Consider the following 21,928-nt stretch of genomic DNA (forward strand, 5'->3'; position numbering starts at 1 on the left):
GCTGTCTCAGAGTGCCGAGAAGTGCGGTTATCTCCCATTCGTGGCACTGTACCAGCCCTCTGCTGGGCACACTCCCAGCCATTGAGCTGGTCTCACCCCTCGGTTGGCACTGTGGGCACTGCGTTCTGTGGTTGGCAGCCCTCTGCTGGGCACACTGCCAGCCATACAGCTGGTCTCACCCCTCGGTTGACACTGCACTCTGTGGTTGGCAGCCCTCTGCTGGGCACACTACCAGCCATAGAGCTGGTCTCGCCCCTCGGTTGGCACTGAGGGCACTGAGCTCGGTGATTGGCAGCCCTCTGCTGGCACACTGCCAGCCATAGAGCTGGTCTCACCCCTCGGTTGGCACTGCACTCTGTGGTTGGCAACCCTCTGCTGGGCACACTGCCCTCCCCAGAGCTGGTCTCGCCCATGGGTCGGCGCTGTGGCTGGCAGCCTCGGGTTTGCCAGTGACACCTCCCTCAAGTTTCCTCCTCGCAAATACCTCCAAATCACGCACTTACCGCCCGGCCCCCCTCTCTCTATCCTGCAAGTGGGCAGTGAAATCCCTCTAGCTGGATCCCCTAGTTGCCAAACCTTCATTAATGGCCCTAAATCCGTGAACTGCAGCTGCCCCCCCCCCCTACTTAACTACTTTAGCCGTGACTTCCCTGGTTGGCAGGGCCCTCCCAGCCCCTGTTGCACTGAATTTAACCCATCCGATGGCTTGGTCCGCAGTGCCAACCTCGACTCATCACTTGTCATTAAGGCATTAATCTGCCCCCTCCTCGCCCACCCTTCTGCCCAAAGCCCCCGCCCCCTCAGCCCACAGCCCCCGCCCTCTCTGCCACAGCCCCTCCCTCTCTGCCCACATCCCCCACCCCTCCTTTGGAGCTGTCTGTCTGGATAGAGTGCTCTGTGGCCGCCCCCCAACCTCACCGTACCACTAGAGCCGGGAGGGGCCTGGGGGGCTGGGGAAGAGTCACATCTGGACACAGGGCCCTGGAGATACAGGGACAGTAAGTGGGGGCGGGTCTCGGTGGCGGGCGGCGCCCCGTCCCATAACCGAAGCCTCACATTGTGCTCAGCCTGCAGCGGTCCAGGGTGCGGCGGCCCCCCAGGCACCTCCCGTGAGTACTCCCCGAAGGATTGTCTAGCGCCTGGAAGCGTGGAGAGGGGTGGGCTGCGGGGTTAGTGTCTCTGTGCACTATTTGCACGGGTGAGCTTAGAGCGACTGGTTGAGATGTTCACAAGCTTGTCTGACGGCAGCAGCTTCTGGAAACTCTACAGAAATATGGGAGTATATGTGTGTCTGTGACAGCTGATCTGTGTGTCTGTGACAGCTGATCTGTGTGTCTGTGACAGCTGATCTGTGTGTCTGCGACAGCTGATCTGTGTGTCTGCGACAGCTGATCTGTGTGTCTGCGACAGCTGACCGTGTGTCTGCGACAGCTGACCCGTGTGTCTGCGACAGCTGACCCGTGTGTCTGCGACAGCTGACCCGTGTGTCTGCGACAGCTGCCCCGTGTGTCTGCGACAGCTGACCCGTGTGTCTGCGACAGCTGACCCGTGTCTCTGCGACAGCTGCCCCGTGTCTCTGCGACAGCTGCCCCGTGTCTCTGCGACAGCTGCCCCGTGTCTCTGCGACAGCTGACCGGCGTGTCTGCAACCAGCTGACCGGCGTGTCTGCAACCAGCTGACCGGCGTGTCTGCAACCAGCTGACCATGAGTACCCAAAGAGTCAAGGCAAAGGCAACCAAAGGGCCTAGGTGGTCTAGCTGAACATTGTCATAAAAGGAATACTAGTGATTCTCGAGATTTCCTTAGCCTATATTCATGTGAATTTTGCCAAGAGAATGGATTTTACTTCTTTTTTGAAGGATGCCGTGGATGAGATAAGTCTGGTTTCTGGAGGGAGAGCAGTTCTCTGCGTCTTTTTGTTAGTTCTGCTTCTGTGTGTCCAGTTCTAAGCATGTCTGTGTGTTCAGCTGTGAGTGTGCCTGTGCCCAGCTCTGAATGCGTCTGTGTCAACATGGCCCACTTCAGAGCCACCTAATAACCCCCTGTCCTTCTCTCCTCAGGTGTGCGTGATGAGAGCCCTGCCGTCCTTCACCCTGCTGGCACTCCTGCTGTGCCCCTGGCATGCCACGGCCCACCCTACCTTCCAGCACCCGGACACAGCCTTCAACCACTTGGCACTTGATCGAGAGACAGGCATGCTGTATGTGGGCGCTGTGAACCACCTCTTCCAGCTCTCGCCGGACCTGGAGCTGGTGAGCGAGGTCAAGACCGGCCCGGTGGATGACAGCCCCGACTGCCTGCCCTTCAAGGACCCGCGAGAGTGCCCGCAGGCCCGGCCCACCGACAACGCCAACAAGCTGCTGCTGGTGGTGGTCATAGGGCGCGTCCGGGAGCTAGTCGTGTGCGGACAGGTCTTCCAGGGCATCTGTGAGAAGCGCAGCCTGGACTCGGTGGCCAAGGTCAACGAGACCACCGAGGTGGACCCCGGGGACAACCAGTTTGTGGCCGCCAATGACGCGCGGGTGACCACGGTGGCCCTGGCCGGCGGCATCGCCACGGATGGACGCAAGCTGATGTTCGTGGGGCGCGGCCTGACGACCAGGCTGTCCGCCGGCATCCCCCCCATCACCGTGCGCCAGCTCGACCGAGAGCCCTTCTTCTCCAACGAGGGCCTGGGCAAGCTGGTGGTCAGCGACTTCTCGGACTACAACAACCACTTCATGGGGGTCTTCGGCCACGCCGGCCACGTCTACTTCCTCTTCTTCCGGCGCGGGCCCAAGACTCAGCTGGAGTACGCCAGCTACGTGGCCAGGGTGTGCGACCAGGACCTGCTGCTGTACTCCTACGTGGAGATGCAGCTGGTCTGCCAGGACTCCAAGGGCAAGAACTACAACCTGGCGCAGGCCGCCCACCTGCAGGCCCGGGAGGGGGGCGCAGCCACGCTCTTCGTGGTCTTCGCCGCTGGGGTGGCCTCCACGCCAAGCGCCACCCAGGACACGGCCATGTGCGCCTTCAGCCTGGAGGAGGTGGACGCGCAGCTGGAGAGGGCCAGGACGCTCTGCTACACCAAGGAAGGCCGCGACGAGCTGGGCCGGCAGGTGGCCGTCGTCGAGTATGGAGTGAACGCCAACTGCCGTGGGACGCTGCCAGAGGTAGGCTGGGATGGAAGGGGGATCTCCTGAGGTACACCTCAGAGTATGGGGTGACCTCCAGCTGCGGGGTGCTGCCAGATGTAGGATGCGATGGAAGGGGGATCTCCTGAGGTATACCTCAGAGTATGGGGTGACCTCCAGCTGCGGGACGCTGCCAGAGGTAGGCTGGGATGGAAGGGGGATCTCCTGAGGTACACCTCAGAGTATGGGGTGACCTCCAGCTGCGGGACGCTGCCAGAGGTAGGCTGGGATGGAAGGGGGATCTCCTGAGGTACACCTCAGAGTATGGGTGACCTCCAGCTGTGGGTTGCTGCCAGAGGTAGGCTGGGATGGAAGGGGATCTCCTGAGGTACACCTCAGAGTAAGGAGTGACCTCCAGCTGCGGGACGCTGCCAGAGGTAGGATGGATGGAAGGGGGATCTCCTGAGGTACACCTCAGAGTATGGGGTGACCTCCAGCTGCGGGACGCTGGCAGAGGTAGGATGGATGGAAGGGGGATCTCCTGAGGTACACCTCAGAGTATGGGGTGACCTCCAGCTGCGGGACGCTGCCAGAGGTAGCCTGGGATGGAGGGGAATCTCCTGAAGTCCACCTCAGAGTAAGGAGTGACCTCCAGCTGCGGGACGCTGCCAGAGGTAGGCTGGGATGGAAGGGGGATCTCCTGAGGTACACCTCAGAGTATGGGGTGACCTCCAGCTGCGGGACGCTGCCAGAGGTAGGCTGGGATGGAAGGGGGATCTCCTGGGGTACACCTCAGAGTATGGGGTGACTTCCAGCTGCGGGATGCTGCCAGAGGTAGGATGGATGGAAGGGGGATCTCCTGAGGTACACCTCAGATTATGGGGGAACCTCTAGTAGTGGGGTGCTTCCAGAGGTAGATTGGGACAGATGATATTCTAGGATTTACTGCAGAGTGTGGGGTGACCTCTATCTGCAGGTGCTGCCAGAGGTAGGCTGGGATACAATAGATAATGTATGTGGGCTTACCACAGTGTATGGGGTGACCTCCAGTTGATGGGTGCTGCCAGGGGTAGGCTGCGACAGAAGGGAGCTAGAGATAAACAATAGAGTATGGGGGAGTTCTGATGGTAGCCAGGTCAGGGTGCGGAGGTTTGGGGGGGTCACCATAGAGTGTGGTGTAAGTGGGACTCTGCCAGATGCAGGTCAGGGGGTTCGACAGATCATCAGGAGTGGGTCACCCTAGACAAGTGTTTCCCAAACTGTGGGTCGTGAGACGATTTTTGGTGAGTCCGGCTTTTCGTGACTCATTTGCAGTGTTTCAATGACAGAGGTCAAATGTCAGGCTGTGTCTTCCGACAAAGTGCTGCTTATTATTTTTTTAACATGGGGATTGGTGTTTATAAACTCCTCTTACTTTGCAGTTAGATCAAGGAAAGTAAATTGAATTATGCGACACTCTTGCTGGGGTACAGTGTGTGAAAGGAACAAAATGTAAATATCTGTCAAGGAACTGCACACATTTAGCAGTTCAGAAAGCAAAAACGAGGCACGTTTTTTGTCATTCTGAAGTTTCATGGAAACAGATTTGAATAGGGTGACAACAAATCAAGACACTTTTACTTGGTGACGCACAAATGATAAATATTCACTGAAACCTGATTTCCACATATTATTTGTGATTTGTGTGCAGTATAGTTTGATCAGTAAAACTGTATTTCGGTGCCAATTTAGTTGCAATTTCAATAGAAAATATGCTGTCTGTAAATGACAGGGTGTTACCACACCAAGCTTTTGTTGCATTAAAAAAAATCACCGCTTCATGTTCATTAAAGTTGGAACACAAAAATGGCACCGCAGCAAGCACAATCCAGTGTTCGTTCCTTAATATTTTGCTTCTTAGGTTCCAAATTCCTAGTAATTAATTCCAGTCCAAACATTAATGGTACACAGTCCTCTTTTAATTCAGGAACATATGCCAGTACACCACTGTTCAACAAAGCTGCATTAAAGTTAAGTAGGTTGCACAGATTTGTCATGCTAAAAAGTGGGACGTGGTTCTAAAAAGGTTGGTAAGCACCGCCCCAGAATATGGGGTGATGGCTAGTTGTGGTAACCTGGCAAAGGGAGCGCTAAAGGATACTTCCCTAGAAAGATTACTCGCCCCTGCGATCCCCACCAGGTGCCAGAGTGGATATGGAAACCTTTATTCCCAGCAATAGCCCCCAACATCACCAGCTGACCGCACACTGCGTCATCTCTGCACCGTCCACCCCACATGTGACCACACCTGGCTATAAATTTATTTTATTTATTATTTATTTTGAAGTTTTCTATAGCGCTAACAAGACCCGAAGGTAGCAGAGCGCTTTACAGTAAAGGAATGAAAAGGTGAACAAAAAGACACGTAACAAATAAAGGCGATCATCGAATGACAATTAGGGAGGAGGAGAAGTTCGTACAGTAGGACTTCTTGGTAATAGGATACAGAGATAACACATAGTTCTGGGGATGGTTGGTTATCCTAGTTACCCTGGACCTAGGGAACGGATGAGGAACAAGGATTTGAGTTGGCTCTTGAATTCCGCATAGGACTGTATGGTTCTTATATGCGGGGGGATAGAGTTCCGGCATAGACATGAACGCCGACACGCCTCATCGGCGTGGGTCATGTCTCTCATCTGGCCAGGGCTATCAGCTACAACTGTTTCCAATCTATAGAACATGAAGGTCAAACTATTCCCCACAAGGGCACGTAAAGACACTCCTAAGCCACCCCTGTCTTCTCCTTGAAGTAACTCCCTGGACAGCGAACAACCACCCAGTCTTCCTGTACGAAACACAAAGTGACAAAGGAAGGAGAAATCGTCTTTCTGAGGAACGGTTCCACTCCTGCCACACTTGAGACCCTGTAGCGCTACTGCTCAATGCCAGCCTCTTCCTCACTGTATGAGACGATTCTGGTCCAGAAGGTGAAGATGGGGTTTATTTATTTATAAAGTTTTGTATAGCGCGAACATGACCCCGAAGGGTATCGGAGCGCCTCACATTTTGGAAGGGAAGGACATTGTAAAGGGGAAATGGCAAATGGGGTAACGAGAAAATATCCTATTTAGCTAATACCACTGTTCTATTATATATTTAGAACAAACATTACGTAATCGGGTATATCAGACAACCCTGAGCTTTACAGTTGTTAGACCAAAAAGAACGTAGTCAAAGGGGCATTGAGAAAACAGACGAGCCATGACCATTTAAGGCAAAAACTTGTTCATTAGGATTATTTTTACTTCATGTTTCAAGGCAGCCGTGGAGGAGATTCTGTGAACTTCTGGTGGGAGAGAGTTCCAGATCTTCGGGGCCGGGCCAGAGAAAGCTCTGTGCCTGGTTCTCTTTGTGAAAAGTCTGAGGTTTCAAGAGGAGGGAATTTGCACTTCTTGATGGTCTACCCCCTCCAGATAGTTCTAGCTTTTGCGCCAGGTAACTGGGGGGTTTGAATTGGAGGGCTTTGTGCATCAAACAGGCAATCTTTAGCTGTATTCTTGCTTTGTAGGGTAAGCAGTTTAGAGATCTTAGGGCTGGGGATATGTGAGCATTTCTTTTTGTACATGTAATCAATCTGGCAGCGGCATTCAAGGAAGCCCTAAGTGGGGCCAAGGCATATTTGGGGAGGCCACAGAGCGTAGCGCTGCCATAAGCTAGCCTCGGCAGGACAATTGCTTGAACCAGCTGCTTGAAGCCTTATTGTGACTCCATTCATTGACCCTTCCCAGGTCTTTCGACAGGCCATGCTGGACATTTTTAAGGATGGCTTGGCAACCTCGGTGGGCCACTGCCCAAGGGATCTTGCTTGTTTAGCGATAGACTGACTCTGGCCTGACACCACCCAAGTAGGCAGGTTCTGCCTTTGATCCACTTCCAAAGGACCTCCTGCTAAAGATGGCTGCCAAAAACACAATCTTCAATAAAAATCCTATTAAGTTAACTTGGCACATGGCTGACTAGGGACTCGTGTGTCATATGAGATTGTTTAAAGTATATATTAGTATTGGCATTTTGGGATTGTTATAACACAATCTTCAGCACAGCTTTTGGTTCTGATTTTGGCTCCCCTTCCACCATGGTGATCAGCAAACATTATCAGAGTGCTTGCTCTCAAGACAAACCCTTTTATGCCTCTCTAGGGCTCAGATTCACTTAAATGAAGCAGCCCTTTCGATCAGATTCCACACCTAGATGTAGGAGCGCTTTCGATCAGATTCCACACCTAGATGTAGGAGCTCTTTCGATCAGATTCCGCACCTAGATGGAGGAGCTCATTAGATCAGATTCCGCACCTAGATGGAGGAGCTCATTAGATCAGATTCCGCACCTAGATGGAGGAGCTCATTAGATCAGATTCCGCACCTAGAAGGAGGAGCTCATTAGGTCAGATTCCACACCTAGATGGAGGAGCTCATTAGGTCAGATTCCGCACCTAGATGGAGGAGCTCATTAGATCAGATTCCGCACCTAGATGGAGGAGCTCATTAGGTCAGATTCCGCACCTAGATGTAGGAGCTCATTAGATCAGATTCCACACCTAGATGGAGGAGCTCATTAGATCAGATTCAGCACCTAGATGTAGGAGCTCATTAGGTCAGATTCTGCACCCAGACGAAGGAGCTCTTTGGTCCGATTCTGCATCTATATGAAGGATCTCTTTACATCAGATTCTGCACCTATATGAAGGAGCTCCTCAGATCAGATTCCGCACCTGGATGAAGGTGCTCTTTAGATCAGATTCAGCACCTAGATGTAGGAGCTCTTTAGATCAGATTCCGCACCTAAATGAAGGTGCTCTTTAAATCCGATTCAGCACCTAGATGAAGGAACTCTTTAAATCAGATTCCGCATTTAAATTAAGGAGCTCTTTCGATCAGATTCCGCATCTAAATGAAGGAGCTCTTTCGATCAGATTCCGCACCTAAATGAAGGAGCTCTTTCGACCAGATTCCGCACCTAAATGAAGGAGCTCTTTCGACCAGATTCCGCACCTAAATGAAGGAGCTTTTTAAATCCGATTCACACCTAGATGAAGGAACTCTTTAAATCCGATTCAGCACTTAAATGAAGGAGCTCTTCGATCAGATTCCACACCTAGATGGAGGAGCTCTTTGATCAGATTCCACACCCAGATGGAGGAGCTCTTCAATCAGATTCCACACCTAGATGGAGGAGCTCTTTGATCAGATTCCACACCCAGATGGAGGAGCTCGTCTATCAAATTCTGCACCTAAATGAAGGAGCTCTTTTGATCCGATTCCGGTCCTCTGGATATACCTGACCAAGACTTTGGGCACTTGGAAGAAGACTATTTGGAGGCTGTTACAGTCCTCCCTCCTTCCAAGTCCGATGTTGGTCTTTATTTACACCTACAAAATGCAAGTAGCTTTGACACGTCACCAGGAGTGGAAATCTCAAAGCATTCGTGTGGAAATCTCAAAGCATTCGTGTCCACCTTCAGAGGTAAGTTTGTTACTTTACTTATGCGGTGCAGAAAGTAGGCGAAGCACGCGCATTGTCCTTACCCACCGCCGAACAAGGTCCCATATCTAGAATGTAATTGTTCATGCATCCTCCATATCTACGGAACCCTTGCTGGCTCTTGGAGCCAGTTCTGGTGGCCAAGGAGAAACCCTTCTCAGACCTGACTGTGCACAGACAAAACACAGAGCCAACTCACTTTTTTGGTCTACACTGCTCTCAATATTAATCCTAGAGCTTTCCTCGCCACTCCTCCAGATCACGAGTCTACAGATCTTCACTTAATGGGCAGAAGGACTGCAGATGTTTTCTTTGTTGGGATGTTCGCACCTTGTGGAATTGCCTAGAGTGGTGGATGTCAGTCTTCCAGACCTCAAGATGAAGCCCCTCTCTGGTCTGGCGAGTGATGGTTTTCACGCCTGTAAACCAATCCTGAAGTGCGGCCAGGACCTTGCTGATACAATGAGTGAGTGGGTGGTGATAGGGGTTCTTTTATTTAGGTACACCTGGGTTCATTACAAAGGATTTCAGGAGATGTCCAGGTGGCATGATGACATGGCCTTCAATGGTGGGCAGCTCTTCAGGGTGAAGGCCACTGCTCTCTGGATCGATTGATGAACAGTAGCACGGCAGGGCCCCTGTGGGAGTGTCATGGCTTCCCCAGTCAAGCAGTTCCACCATCGGTACAGTCGCTGCAGAGGCTTCCCAGTGAGGCAACCCTCACAGCGCTAGTAACCTTCCTGCCACTCCGGTTCCACCAGCAGCTGTATCGCTCCTTTGAGGGTGTGGTGGCCCCAAGGGCTGGCAGCACAGCCTGCATCAGCAGCTGTAGACTTCTCCTTGCTCTGCTGGGTGTGCTGCTGCCTCAAAACCTCTTGGACTGCTCCCCCATCGGCTACCTTTGGGAGATTGTCCCCCACTTCAACACCAATTAGGATGCAAACAAAACTGATCTCCTGGTGACCCACCTGACCATGCAGCCCATCCCTTGACCACCCCAACCTTCCCACAGCACCGTCCTTCATGTGGCCGAATGGGCACACTCCTAGATTTTGGAAGCTGAGGTTTTCTCCCTCTTGAACAATGAAGTGGCTCCCATTGTGGAGTCCTTTACTCCTCATATGTCTGCCTTTGCAGGACAGGGATTCTGGCCCCTGTTAGACCCGCCTCAGCATGGTCCGTGTTGCCTTGTACCAACCAGCGCTGTTTACATCTCCCGGGCTGCTCCTGGTACTTTGCCCCTTTACTTGCTCATGGTCTATCGATCCATCCTGAGACCCTGCGAGAGGGCCCTTGTCAGGAGAGTGGTTCATCTCGGTGGACAGCCGACCGTGGCGACGGTGTCATTGTCATGATGGGCACTTGCAACGCTGTTCCTTTGCCCTACAGGTACTTCTGAGGTGGTCTAGCTTAGGTTGTGATGCTGCTGTTCTTGGTTACTGCCCCCTTGCCTACGGTGGCCTTGCAGGGATTGTTTCCGTACATGGTCTTCCCTTCAATGAGTGATGTAAGAATATTTCATGGTTATGGTCTCATGCCCATAGCTTCCCATTTGTTAGCTTCAGAGTCGCTCTCATTTGCTTTGCTCCGGATGGCCATGGGATGCAGGCATCATGTCTTTTTCTTGTGTTTGTCCCTCCTCTGGAGCATGGACCAAGTACTTGTGTCCATCCACTGCTAATCTTTTTGGATCTTCTTTTTTCTGTGTCCAAGCACTCCATATGAGTGTTGGTGTATTCAATCTGTCTCCCATATCACCGCCCAAGTAGCTTCTATTCCCTCCCATTCGTCCCTCTTCCATGTTGATTCTTTAGGCTCCCACCTCCCTATCCTGTACTCAACGCCACAGCACTCTACTTTACGCCACTGCGCTTTATGCCACTCTGCTCTGCACCACTGCACTCTACTGTGCATCTCTCTACGCAACTGCACTTTATGCCACTGCACTCTACTGTATGCCCCTGCACTCTAGACCACTCTACTCTTCACTGCATCTCTCTACTCTATGCCGCTGCACTCTCCGTCACTGCAGTCTACTCTGCCACTGCACTTTATGCCACTGCACTCTACAACACTCTACTGTATGCTCCTGCACTCTAGACCACTCTACTCTTCACTGCACCTCTCTATTCTATGCCGCTGCACTCTCCGTCACTGCCGTCTACTCTGCCACTGCACTTTATGCCACTGCACTCTACAACACTCTACTGTATGCCCCTGCACTCTAGACCACTCTACTCTTCACTGCACCTCTCTATTCTATGCCGCTGCACTCTCCGTCACTGCCGTCTACTCTGCCACTGCACACTGGGACATTCTACTCCACACCACTGCACTCTACGCTACTGTCACTGCACTCTATGCCAATGCACTCTACACCACTCTGCAGTACATTATGATGCTGCAGTCTACACCACTCTACTTTGCAATACGGCACTCTGCGCCACTCTGCTCTGCGCCACTGCACGCTACTGCACTCTGACACTACATGGTTACAAAGTTACCCTGCGTAGTCTCTGCCTCACCAATCCACAGACATTCGCTCAAGATTATCGAAGATCCACAGATGTAGTCCAGGGTTAACTCCTTCTAAAAGTCCATCCCTTGGTTCTAAACCTGATTACTCGGAGATGGGCATTCGAGAGAGACCGGGAGACATCCAGACAGAGAGAGAAAAATACAGAGACAGACAAACAAATAGAGAGACAGAGAAACATCCAGAGAGATTGAGACAGGGAAACACCCAGACAGAGCGAGAGGCAGAGTAACAGTCAGACAGAGAGAGAGAGAGAGACTGGGATACATCCAGAGGAAGAAACAAATAGGGCTACATCCTCGGAGAGGGGGAGCGACAGGGATACATCTAAAGAGAGACCGAAATATATCCAGAGAGAGATGCATCCCTGTGTACTGGTAGCCTCCAGGCTGGCCTAGAAGCCGCAAGAGGCCTGTGCCGCCTGTTTCACTGGAGTGAGTCACGATGCTGGCAGGTGTAGCGCCTCGATGCACTGTGCTCATGCAGTGCACAACAGCGCTTCCTCTCACATCTGTGTGCTTCATGCACTTTGGCAACCGTCAGAAGAGAACAGTCCTTTTTGGGGGGTGGTATTGTACCCCACCATGCCCACGTGTGCCCCGTTAGCTTAGACCACCACCAGCAACACTTTTCACTGGAGTGGTTTGCACACTGCTCGCGTGCACCAGTTCCCCAATGCACTCTGGTACTGACGATGAACAACTCGCATTTCTAAAGATTTTACCGTCAAACGGATCCCAGCATTTTCACTGCTGGGCAGTCGTCTACTGCTCTCACTTTGCCTGTAGGCCAGAGTGGGTGTAGTTCTCTCACTTGGCCAGTGTGGGTGTAGTTCTCTCACCTTGCCTGTAGGCCAGTGTGGGTGTAGTTCTCTCACTTCACCTGTAGGCCAGTGTGGGTGTAGTTCTCTCACTTCACCTGTAGGCCAGTGTGGGTGTAGTTCTCTCACTTCACCTGTAGGCCAGTGTGGGTGTAGTTCTCTCACTTCGCCTGTAGGCCAGTGTGGGTGTAGTTCTCTCTCTCCTCCTGTAGGCCAGTGTGGGTGTAGTTCTCTCACTTTGCCTGTAGGCCAGTGCGGGTGTAGTTCTCTCATTTCGCCTGTAGGCCAGTGTGGGTGTAGTTCTCTCCCTTTGCCTGTAGGCCAGTGTGGGTGTAGTGCTCTCTCTCCTCCTGTAGGCCAGTCTGGGTGTAGTTCTCTCTCTCTTCTTGTAGGCCAGTCAGGCGTAGTTCTCTCTCTCCTTCTAGGCCAGTCGGTGTGTAGTTCTTTCTCTTCCTGCAGGTCACTGCGGATCTAGTGTTCTTACTATCAGTGAAGGCCGGCACGGCTCTCGGGAGGCGGGGCGCGCACGGTGGGGCAAGGGAGGGGCATGGGTCACAATGAACAAAAAAAAGATTAAAACATAACTTATGGCCGGGTCCTGCGTCTCTGCTCCTGCGTTTGCTTCCAGGAACAGGAAGCACAGCCAGGCTCCCCTGACCAATCACAACGCTGCAACGTTGTGATTGGTCTGAGCACATTGACACAGCACTCAGCCAGGGGCTGGTGGTGTGGGCATGTTCTCCACACAGGCTGTACTGCAGCCTGCATGGAGAACACTGAAAGTGTATATGACTGGTTTGGATGGCCTGAGAGGGCCGGCCAAACAATCATTGCCCACTCGGGAGGGTTGTACCCTCCCCCCTGCTCTGCAGCCCCGCCCCCTCACGCAAAGCTGTTGCAGCAGGAGGACAACATAAAATGATAATAACATTACATTATTATTTTCTTTTCTCCTTTCTTTTGCTACTTCAAGGCAGCGGGGCGAAGCTCCGCCTCCTTAGTGGAGGAGCCGCCACTGCAGTTACTATTCTCACTTTCCCAGTAGGTCAGTCGGACTTTATGCTCTCATTTTGCCCTCTGGCTAGTCCGGCTGTGCAGTCAGTTCGGGAATCTGCATGGAGGTCAGTCTGGCTGTAACGGACTGGCCTACATTCCCTCTGCTAGCCTGCTGTCAGGCGGACGTGCCATGAACCGTGCATGTCTCTTAGCCCCCCCCCCCCCCAACCTACCTAATGTCCTCGCTTCCCTACAGTATTCCCTCCTCTGTATGAGAGGGTGAGGCTGCCACACCTGATGCCAGGGACACACCCTTTGGAATGCACACCGGAAGCTCCCAGTGATCACTATTCTCGCAAACATGTCCTCCTATTTGTTGAGTATCTGGGGCAGGTAACACAAGCTGCCCGTGTATCGAACAGAGGCGCTGGGACCCGAGAGGGGCTTTTGTTCTCAGGCTCCCTGGGGCGTCGCCCACACAGAAGATGTCCTTTCACAAGTATACCACGTGCAGTCCTTCCCAGGTGCTTCTCACAGCACCACGCCCTATGCCGCCTGATCTGGAGCAGAGGATTCCCTTACTGCCTCTACCTGCCCATGGTCACACCGCGGACAGCAGCACCCCTGCACGCTAGAGGATATTAAACCGCACACCCAAGACAGGCGTGTACAATATCCTAGAAACAATAGTCCTTTAACGGCACATGTACGAAACTGGCTCTGTATATGATATGACTGAGTCCAGGGGTTCCCCGAAAGTGTACAGGGCTCAATGTAAAACCCTAAATGCTCTATTAGTAGTAGTGTGGGTGAGGAGCCTTAGGCCTAACACAGAGTAGTGTAAGCCACTTATTGCACATCAGTGATCAATAATGGGCACACGACGCAGGAGATCCAGACCAATTTTAGAAAATGACACTTAGTGCTTTATTTTAAGACCCACGCCTTTGTAATCGGGTAAGTCTGTTTTTAATTAAAAATATTTTCAATTTGAAACATCTGCACTTAAAAACTTTTTCACACATTCCAATGTTATCCTAAGGGGGAAAACATATTGGGGTTATACCGGTAAGTGTTTAACTCAAAAACTCAGTCTTCGGAGCCAAAAGTCAGCAAGGGCCAGGGGTTAGGTCAGTACCAAAACGGCACCACCCGCGGCACAGGGGTGGCCAGGGTGCAGAGGTCCAAATCTGAGTTCGGCCCAATGCTTTCCAATGGAGACAGGGGGTGCCTGCAGCCACACTGCTTGCAGGTAAGCAGATCGGTTGAAGGGGCCAAGCTTTGGGGGTTAGGTTAAGCACCGGTGGCGGGGGTGGCACAAAGCATCACCAAGCATACACCGCCAGCGGCAAAGGGGTGTCTGGGATCAGGGCGTGAATTCGACATCTGGCGAACAAATGCTTTTCAATGAGGATCTTCCTGACAGCAAACAGGCTACAGGCATGGCACTGGAGGTTGCAGGAGGAAGACCAACAACAGAAGAGGTAATTTAGGATGTAGGGGGTGATAGGGGCACCGTTGGTTCAGTTCACCAAGACCCAAGGGCTTCGAGTGCATGTCTGCCTTTCGATGCCGGAGTCTTCTTACTGGAGCCGGTCACTACACAGATGAGCCACTCAGACTCGGGCCATGGGCGTTGGGTGCAGAGTGAGCTGGGGGTGCAGATCTGCCTGGATCCTGTGTCTTTAGAGTCTGTTTCTTCTGGACAGGTCTGCTATCCACAGGCGTTTGGAGTCTTTCTTGAAGACCGCTGTCGTCCCATGGGTTTCAGAGATCACTGTTGCAAGACCTGTTGCTGGGTCGTCGTAGTAGGACCAGGCCAGTAGGGCTGGGGCCAAGGCAGTTGTCTTCTGGCTTCTGCTGCAGGGTGTCTTCTTTCTTTTCAGGTCATCACAGATCTGAAGGCAAGGTCTGGGGGAGCTACCTAAATACTACATTTAGGAGCTATTTTAGGGGAGTAGCAGGTAGGGCCAATGAGCACCTTACCCGAGGTGACTACACCCTCTATTATGCCACCCTCCTGTGGGAGGGGAGCATATACATAGCTCTGATCTTCAAGAAGGCGGGGACTGAAAGTTGTGCTTCTCGCTTCTCCAACATTAGTGTTAATCATGTCCACAGTGCATTTTTTCCCCAAAGACCACTTTAATTTTGAGAGAATAAAGAAACTGTTAATATATTAATATATTGCACATATGTTATGTTAAGGGTTTGTTGAGCGCAACAGCTGCCCCAGCAACGGGGCGTCCCGGCGCTAGAACCAAAGAACAACCTACTGGGGTGAGGGAAGGGAGAGAAGAGACTTATAGACATGCAAAAAGGTGAGTTTTAATAGCTTTGTGGAAAGTGAGTAGGTTGTTGATGCAGCGGATGTGGAGGGGTAGGGAGTTCCATAGTTTAGCCGCCAGGAGTCTGAAAGAGCGACCTCCGATGCGGCTGAACTTAGTGTGGGGGACTGCTACTAAGTGTTGACCCATGGAGCGCAGGTTGCGCTGGGGGGTATATGGAGTAAGCAGCGATTGAAGGAGTTCAGGTCCCTCCGCATTCAAGATTTTAAAAGCAGTGGTAAGGGCCTTGAATTGAATGCGAGCTTCCACAGGAAGCCAGTGTAGTTTCTGGATGGTGCCTCTAACGGAGCACCTTCTGGGGAGGCCTACAATGGCCCTGGCCGCAGAGTTCTGTATTCGCTGGAGCCTGGTAGTTTCGGCTTTGTTAGCGCCTAATAGTAGTACGCTCGCATAGTCCAGTCGGGACAGGATGGTGGCCTGGACAATGAGCTGCCGTGTTTTGGGGTCAAAGAAGCCTAGAATGGGATAAAGGCTTCTCAGCAGCCCAATGCAGGTAGCTGCTACCTTTTTGGTGTGGGTTTGGTAGTTCAGTGCGGAGTCCAGCCATACTCCTAAGTTTTTGACCAGGGATTTGGTAGGGGGGGGTAGGCCCCAACAGGGGGGGCCACCAGTGGTCACTCCAGAGACTGGGGCTCTTACCCAGGAGTAATACCTCGGTTTTTCCTGCATTCAGTTGTAGGCAATTTACAGTCATCCAGGTGGCAACAGCGGCCAGCCCCTCCCTAAAGTTAGTAGCCGAGGTAGAGGGCATTTCAGTAAGGGTGATAACTAGCTGTGTGTCGTCGGCATACGACACCAGCGTGAGGTCCCATCTGAGGCCCAACATCATACAAATGTGACAGGCACAATGTGTGATATTGGTGATATATGTCCAGACATATAGAATGGGAGAATGACCACGAGTCGCCGTAAGACACATCACCTCTTCTGCAAACTGTGATAAACGACGGCAGACCACAGGTACCACACCTCACTATGAGTTTCAACAAATAAGGGTCCTGTGCACTACTTACCCAGTACCTGCCGGTGTTTGATACCACTGTCCAGCAGACATAAATAGATCCACAAATGGAAAGGTACACCAGGGGAAAGTTGTAGTCCATAGAGATCCAATAAAATATTCCAAAATATCCTTGTAATTATTTTTTTTATTTTCAATCCATACATGTGAAGTGAACATCCAGCCAATGTTCACTTCACATATATGGATTGAAAATAAAGAAAAGAACAAAACTGATATTTTGCAATATTTTATTGGATCTTTATGGACTACAACTTTTCCCCGGGTGCACCTTTCCATTTGTGGTTCTTCTGCAAACTGTATTTATTAAAAACTGTGTCCTTTTACGCAAATTGTATATAAAACAGGTTAACTGCATGTCCTCTTTTGAAATAATATTTACCATCTCACTCATTCTCAGCGCTGTTCTCCTTTCCTTGCAGGACTCCCCCAGGACATACAGCTGTGGGGGGGAGCACACCCCAAGTCCGATAGCCAGCCGGACTCCTCTTGTGACCCAGCCACTGCTGGCGGGTGTACATGGCCTCTCGGCGGTGGCGGCGGTGGAGGAAGGGGGCCACACCATCGCCTTTCTTGGAGACATGGAGGGCAGCCTGCACAAGGTGAGTGGGTGTCTGGCACCTGAGGATGTGATGCACGGCCGATAACCCGCACAAGGTAAGCGAGTGCCTGGCTCCTGTAGGCGTGATGCACGCCCGATAACCCGCACAAGGTGAGTGGGTGTCTGGCACCTGAGGATGTGATGCACGCCCGATAACCCGCACAAGGTGAGCGAGTGCCTGGCTCCTGCAGATGTGATGCAAGCCTGATAACCTGCAGAAGGTACCCAGCTGACCTCCAAATGGTAAACTTGCCTGGCTGCCTGCAAATGGTTGGCGTACCCAGCTAAGCTACAAATGGTAAGCATGCCCAGCTGCCTGCAAGTGGTTAGCATGTCTGGCAGCCTGCACATGGAAAGCGTGCTCAGCTGCTTGCAAGTGGGCAGAATGCCCAGCTGTCTGTAACTGGCAAGCATGTTCAACAAATGGTAAGCGTGCCTGGCTGCCTGCAAATGGCAAGCGTGCTTTGCGGCCTGCAAATGGCAAGCGTGCTTTGCTGCCTGCAAATGGCAAGCGTGCTTTGCTGCCTGCAAATGGCAAGCGTGCTTTGCTGCCTGCAAATGGCAAGCGTGCTTTGCTGCCTGCAAATGGTAAGCGTGCTTTGCTGCCTGCAAATGGTAAGCGTGCTTTGCTGCCTGCAAATGGTAAGCGTGCTTTGCTGCCTGCAAAAGGGAAGGGTGCTGGGCTTCCTGCAAAGGGTAAGCCTGCCGGGCTTCCTGCAAAGGGTAAGCCTGCCGGGCTTCCTGCAAAGGGTTAGCCTGCCGGCCTTCCTGCAAAGGGTTAGCCTGCCGGCCTTCCTGCAAAGGGTTAGCCTGCCGGCCTTCCTGCAAAGGGTTAGCCTGCCGGCCTTCCTGCAAAGGGTTAGCCTGCCGGGCTTCCTGCAAAGGGTTAGCCTGCCGGGCTTCCTGCAAAGGGTTAGCCTGCCGGGCTTCCTGCAAAGGGTTAGCCTGCCGGCCTTCCTGCAAAGGGTTAGCCTGCCGGGCTTCCTGCAAAGGGTTAGCCTGCCGGGCTTCCTGCAAAGGGTTAGCCTGCCGGGCTTCCTGCAAAGGGTTAGCCTGCCGGGCTTCCTGCAAAGGGTTAGCCTGCCGGGCTTCCTGCAAAGGGTTAGCCTGCCGGGCTTCCTGCAAAGGGTTAGCCTGCCGGGCTTCCTGCAAAGGGTTAGCCTGCCGGCCTTCCTGCAAAGGGTTAGCCTGCCGGCCTTTCTGCAAAGGGTTAGCCTGCCGGGCTACGATTACACTCCTTGTAATCATAGCTCCTCAATCTTTCCACCTCCACTGCTACTGCTTCCCTGGCCTTCAACAGCTCCTCCTGCCTGTCTGGATGGCCTGGGCGAGCCAACTCTGCCTTCCTCAACTTATCCTCAGCCTGTCCCACGTCTCGTAACAAAATCTTCCTGACTCCCATGTGTTAACTAATGCAGATCCCTTGTATCACTACTTTAAATGCGTCCCACTCTACCACCCTCGTGGTGGCTGTGTTCTCGTTTTCGGTGAAGTAATGTGTGATTCACTCCTGTATGGCGCTGTGAAAAGCAGTGTCTTCCAACATGTCCGGCCGTAGCCTCCATGTTGGAATAGCCGATTGCGTTGTTATCCAACGCAAGTCGGATAGCAGTGGGTTATGGTCCGACATCGCCTTCAGCCACGCCACCGGACTCCACTGGACGGACCACAGCTGCGTCCACTTCAGCTTCAGAAGGACCACAATCCACCACCACCAGCAACAGGTTGCACGCAGAAGCTAGAACAAGATCACAGCCGACCAGCTCGCGACTTCCCTGAACATGAACCCTCCCACCAGCGCAATGAACCCGAGCCAGGCGGCCACCAACCTCGCAAAGTGGATCAGCAACTGCGCAGACGACCTCGCCCCCCTGAAGACCCCGCCTAGCAGACCCGGCAGCAAGAAAGCCCCATGGTTCACCGATGAACTCAAGAGCTCCAAGAAGAACTACCGAGCCCTCGAGAAAGCCTGGCGCAGAGACCCAACACCGAACAACAGAACTGCCCTCAAGCTCGCCACCCGAAAACACCACCAACTGATCCATGCCACCAAGAAAACTGCATTCAAGGAACGACTGGACAACAACGCCCACAACCGCAAGGAACTCTTCAACATCGTTAAAGAACTCTCCAACCCCAACGCCGGAAACAACGACATCACCCCTTCGCAAGACCTCTGCAACTCCCTCGCCTCCTACTTCCACAACAAGATCGCGGACATACACAACAGCTTCAGCTCTCAACCGACGCACGCCACGACTGAACCAGCGCCCCCTACCACCACCCTCCGCGCCTGGACCCCGATCAGCACCGAAGACGCCATCCGCACGATGAACTCCATCCACTCCGGATCCCCGACCGACCCCTGCCCCCACCACGTTTTCAACAAGGCCGACGCTGTCATCGCACCCCACCTGCGGGACATCGTCAACACCTCCGACACCGCCACCTTCCCGGAGAGCTGGAAGCACGCCGAACTCAGCGCTCTACTAAAGAAGCCATCAGCCGACCCCACCGACCTCAAGAACTACCGCCCCATCTCGCTGCTCCCGTTTTCGGCAAAAGTCATCGAGAAGACAGTCAACAAGCAGCTGGCCGCCTTCCTCGAGACGAACGGATCCCTCGACCTCTCGCAGTCTGGCTTCCGGGCCAACCACAGCACCGAGACCGCCCTGATCGCAGCTACCGATGACATCCGAGCCCTGCTCGACAACGGAGAAACAGCGGCCCTCATCCTCCTAGACCTCTCCGCGGCCTTCGACACGGTCTGCCACCGAACCCTAGTGCAGCGCCTCAGCAACGTCGGAATCCAGGAGAAGGCACTGGAATGAATCACCTCGTTCCTCACCGGAAGGACACAGAGTCCGCCTCCCCCCGTTCAGATCAGAAGCCACCGAAGTCATCTGCGGTGTTCGTCAAGGCTCCTCGCTCAGCCCTACCCTCTTCAACGTCTACATGAGCACCCTCGCAGCCATCGCACGCCAGCACAACCTCAACATCATCTCCTACGCCGACGACACCCAGCTGATCTTCACCCTCACCAACGACCCCACCACCGCCAGAGCCAACCTACACAAAGGGATGACAGATGTAGCCAAGTGGATGATGAGCAGCCGCCTGAAACTGAACTCTGACAAGACGGAAGTCCGCATCCTGGGATCTTCACCCTCCGCCTGGGATGACTCCTGGTGGCCATCCGCCCTGGGAAGCGCACCCAAACCAACAGACCACGCACGCAACCTGGGCTTCATCCTGGACTCCTCTCTCTCCATGACCAGACAAGTCAACGCCGTCTCCTCGTCATGCTTCAACATCCTGCGCATGCTACGCAAGATCTTCCGGTGGATCCCCACCGAGACCAGGAAGACTGTCACCCAGGCCCTCGTCACCAGCCGTCTGGACTATGGCAACACTCTCTACGCCGGAACCACCGCCAAACTCCAGAAGAGACTCCAGCGGATCCAGAACGCCTCCGCACGACTCATCCTGGACATCCCCCGTTGCAGCCACATCTCCAGACACCTGAGAGATCTGCACTGGCTCCCGGTCAACAAGAGAATCACCTTCCGTCTCCTCACCCACGCACACAAGGCCCTACACAACCAAGGCCCAGGATACCTCAACAGCCGCCTCAACTTCTACGCTCCCACACGCCAACTTCGATCAACCGACCACGCCCTTGCCGCCGTCCCCCGGATCTGAAGAGGCACCACAGGAGGAAGGTCCTTCTCCTACCTGGCCGCCAAGACTCGGAACTCTCTCCCGACCCACCTCCGCCTGACCCAGGACCACCTCGCCTTCAGGAAGCAGCTCAAGACCTGGCTGTTCGAGCAGTAGCAGACCCCCCCCCCTCCCCAAGCGCCTTGAGACCCTCCGGGTGAGTAGTGCGCTATATAAATGCTGTGATTGATTGATTGATTGATTGACAGTGTACGTGTGAGGTATTCTGTGTAAGCTATTCTGTGTAAGCTACGGATGGAGCCATCTGTGGTGAGCACAATACAGCGTCTAATCGAACATGTAGTTTGTGTACTGCTGAAAAGTAAGAATAGTCTCTTTCCTGAGGATGTTGTGTGCGCCACATATATATTAATCCCCATTTAGTCTGCCAATTCGATCTACCCCTAGCCGTCCTATGCACCGGGGAATCTAGCAAAGGTGGGTGCGATCTATCTAAGGACACATCCACAATGGAGTTGAAATCTCCCCCCATTATCACTGGTCCTGCAAGATAATGCGCTAGCGCGCTTGATAATTTCTCAAAAAATCTCACTTGTTCAGTGTTCGGGGCATAAATACTGCATAGTGTAACTTCCTGTCCTCTCAGTCTCCCCTCCACCGCTACAAATCTGCCTTCAGGGTCAATAGTTTGTTTCGTGACCTGAAACGGCACCCCTGCTCTTAGCCAAATCAAAACTCCTCTCGCAAACGCTGAATATGCCGTACTGAATACCGGCCCTCTCCATCTACGTTGCAAAGCCAGTCCCTCCTCCTTTGTAAGGTGTGTTTCTTGGAGCAGCGCTATATGTATCCCTCTCCTAACCAAATAGGCATGTATCTTGTGCCTCCTTGTCATCGTGTGCAAGCCCCTCACATTCCAGGTAAGACATCGTAAATCCGGTATTGTCCCCATTACTGCTCAGTACCCCCTGCATTATCTCTTTGTTTATATCCGACACACCAGAGTCCCCCCCCCTTTGTCTGCCCATCCCAAACTCCCCTTACCCCTCCCCCTCCCAAGAACAGGACCTAGAACAACATTGCTAGCCCCCATCCAAACCTGTGTAACAACTCAGCCGTCACCTAGTCCACCAGTCGTCACCGATGGCGTGCTGTAAGGGCAACAGGGGGTGCTTGGTGCCAAACTGTGGTCCTGTACTTTCCCGGTTCTAATCACGCCTGAACCCCCCTCCAGAAACACTTCCTCCCCTTCCCCCATCTTACCCTCTGAACGTTACATGGCCTTTCCA

At 53.0% G+C, this 21,928-nt stretch overlaps 1 protein-coding gene across 4 annotated transcripts in view; it reads left to right on the forward strand.

The window, feature by feature from the left end:
- Positions 1 to 21,928, forward strand: part of PLXNB3 (plexin B3) — a 297,888-nt gene that overhangs the window by 164,126 nt on the left and 111,834 nt on the right. For all 4 annotated transcript variants that reach the window (XM_086940225.1, XM_086940224.1, XM_086940226.1 and 1 more), the window contains 2 exons: positions 2,061 to 3,152; positions 16,780 to 16,959. In XM_086940225.1, the coding sequence (XP_086796351.1) occupies positions 2,061 to 3,152; positions 16,780 to 16,959 (1,272 nt within the window). The remainder of the gene's footprint in view (positions 1 to 2,060; positions 3,153 to 16,779; positions 16,960 to 21,928) is intronic.

Source organism: Lissotriton vulgaris, chromosome 10, assembly GCF_964263255.1.
Source record: "Lissotriton vulgaris chromosome 10, aLisVul1.2, whole genome shotgun sequence".
Classification (NCBI taxonomy): domain Eukaryota; kingdom Metazoa; phylum Chordata; class Amphibia; order Caudata; family Salamandridae; genus Lissotriton; species Lissotriton vulgaris.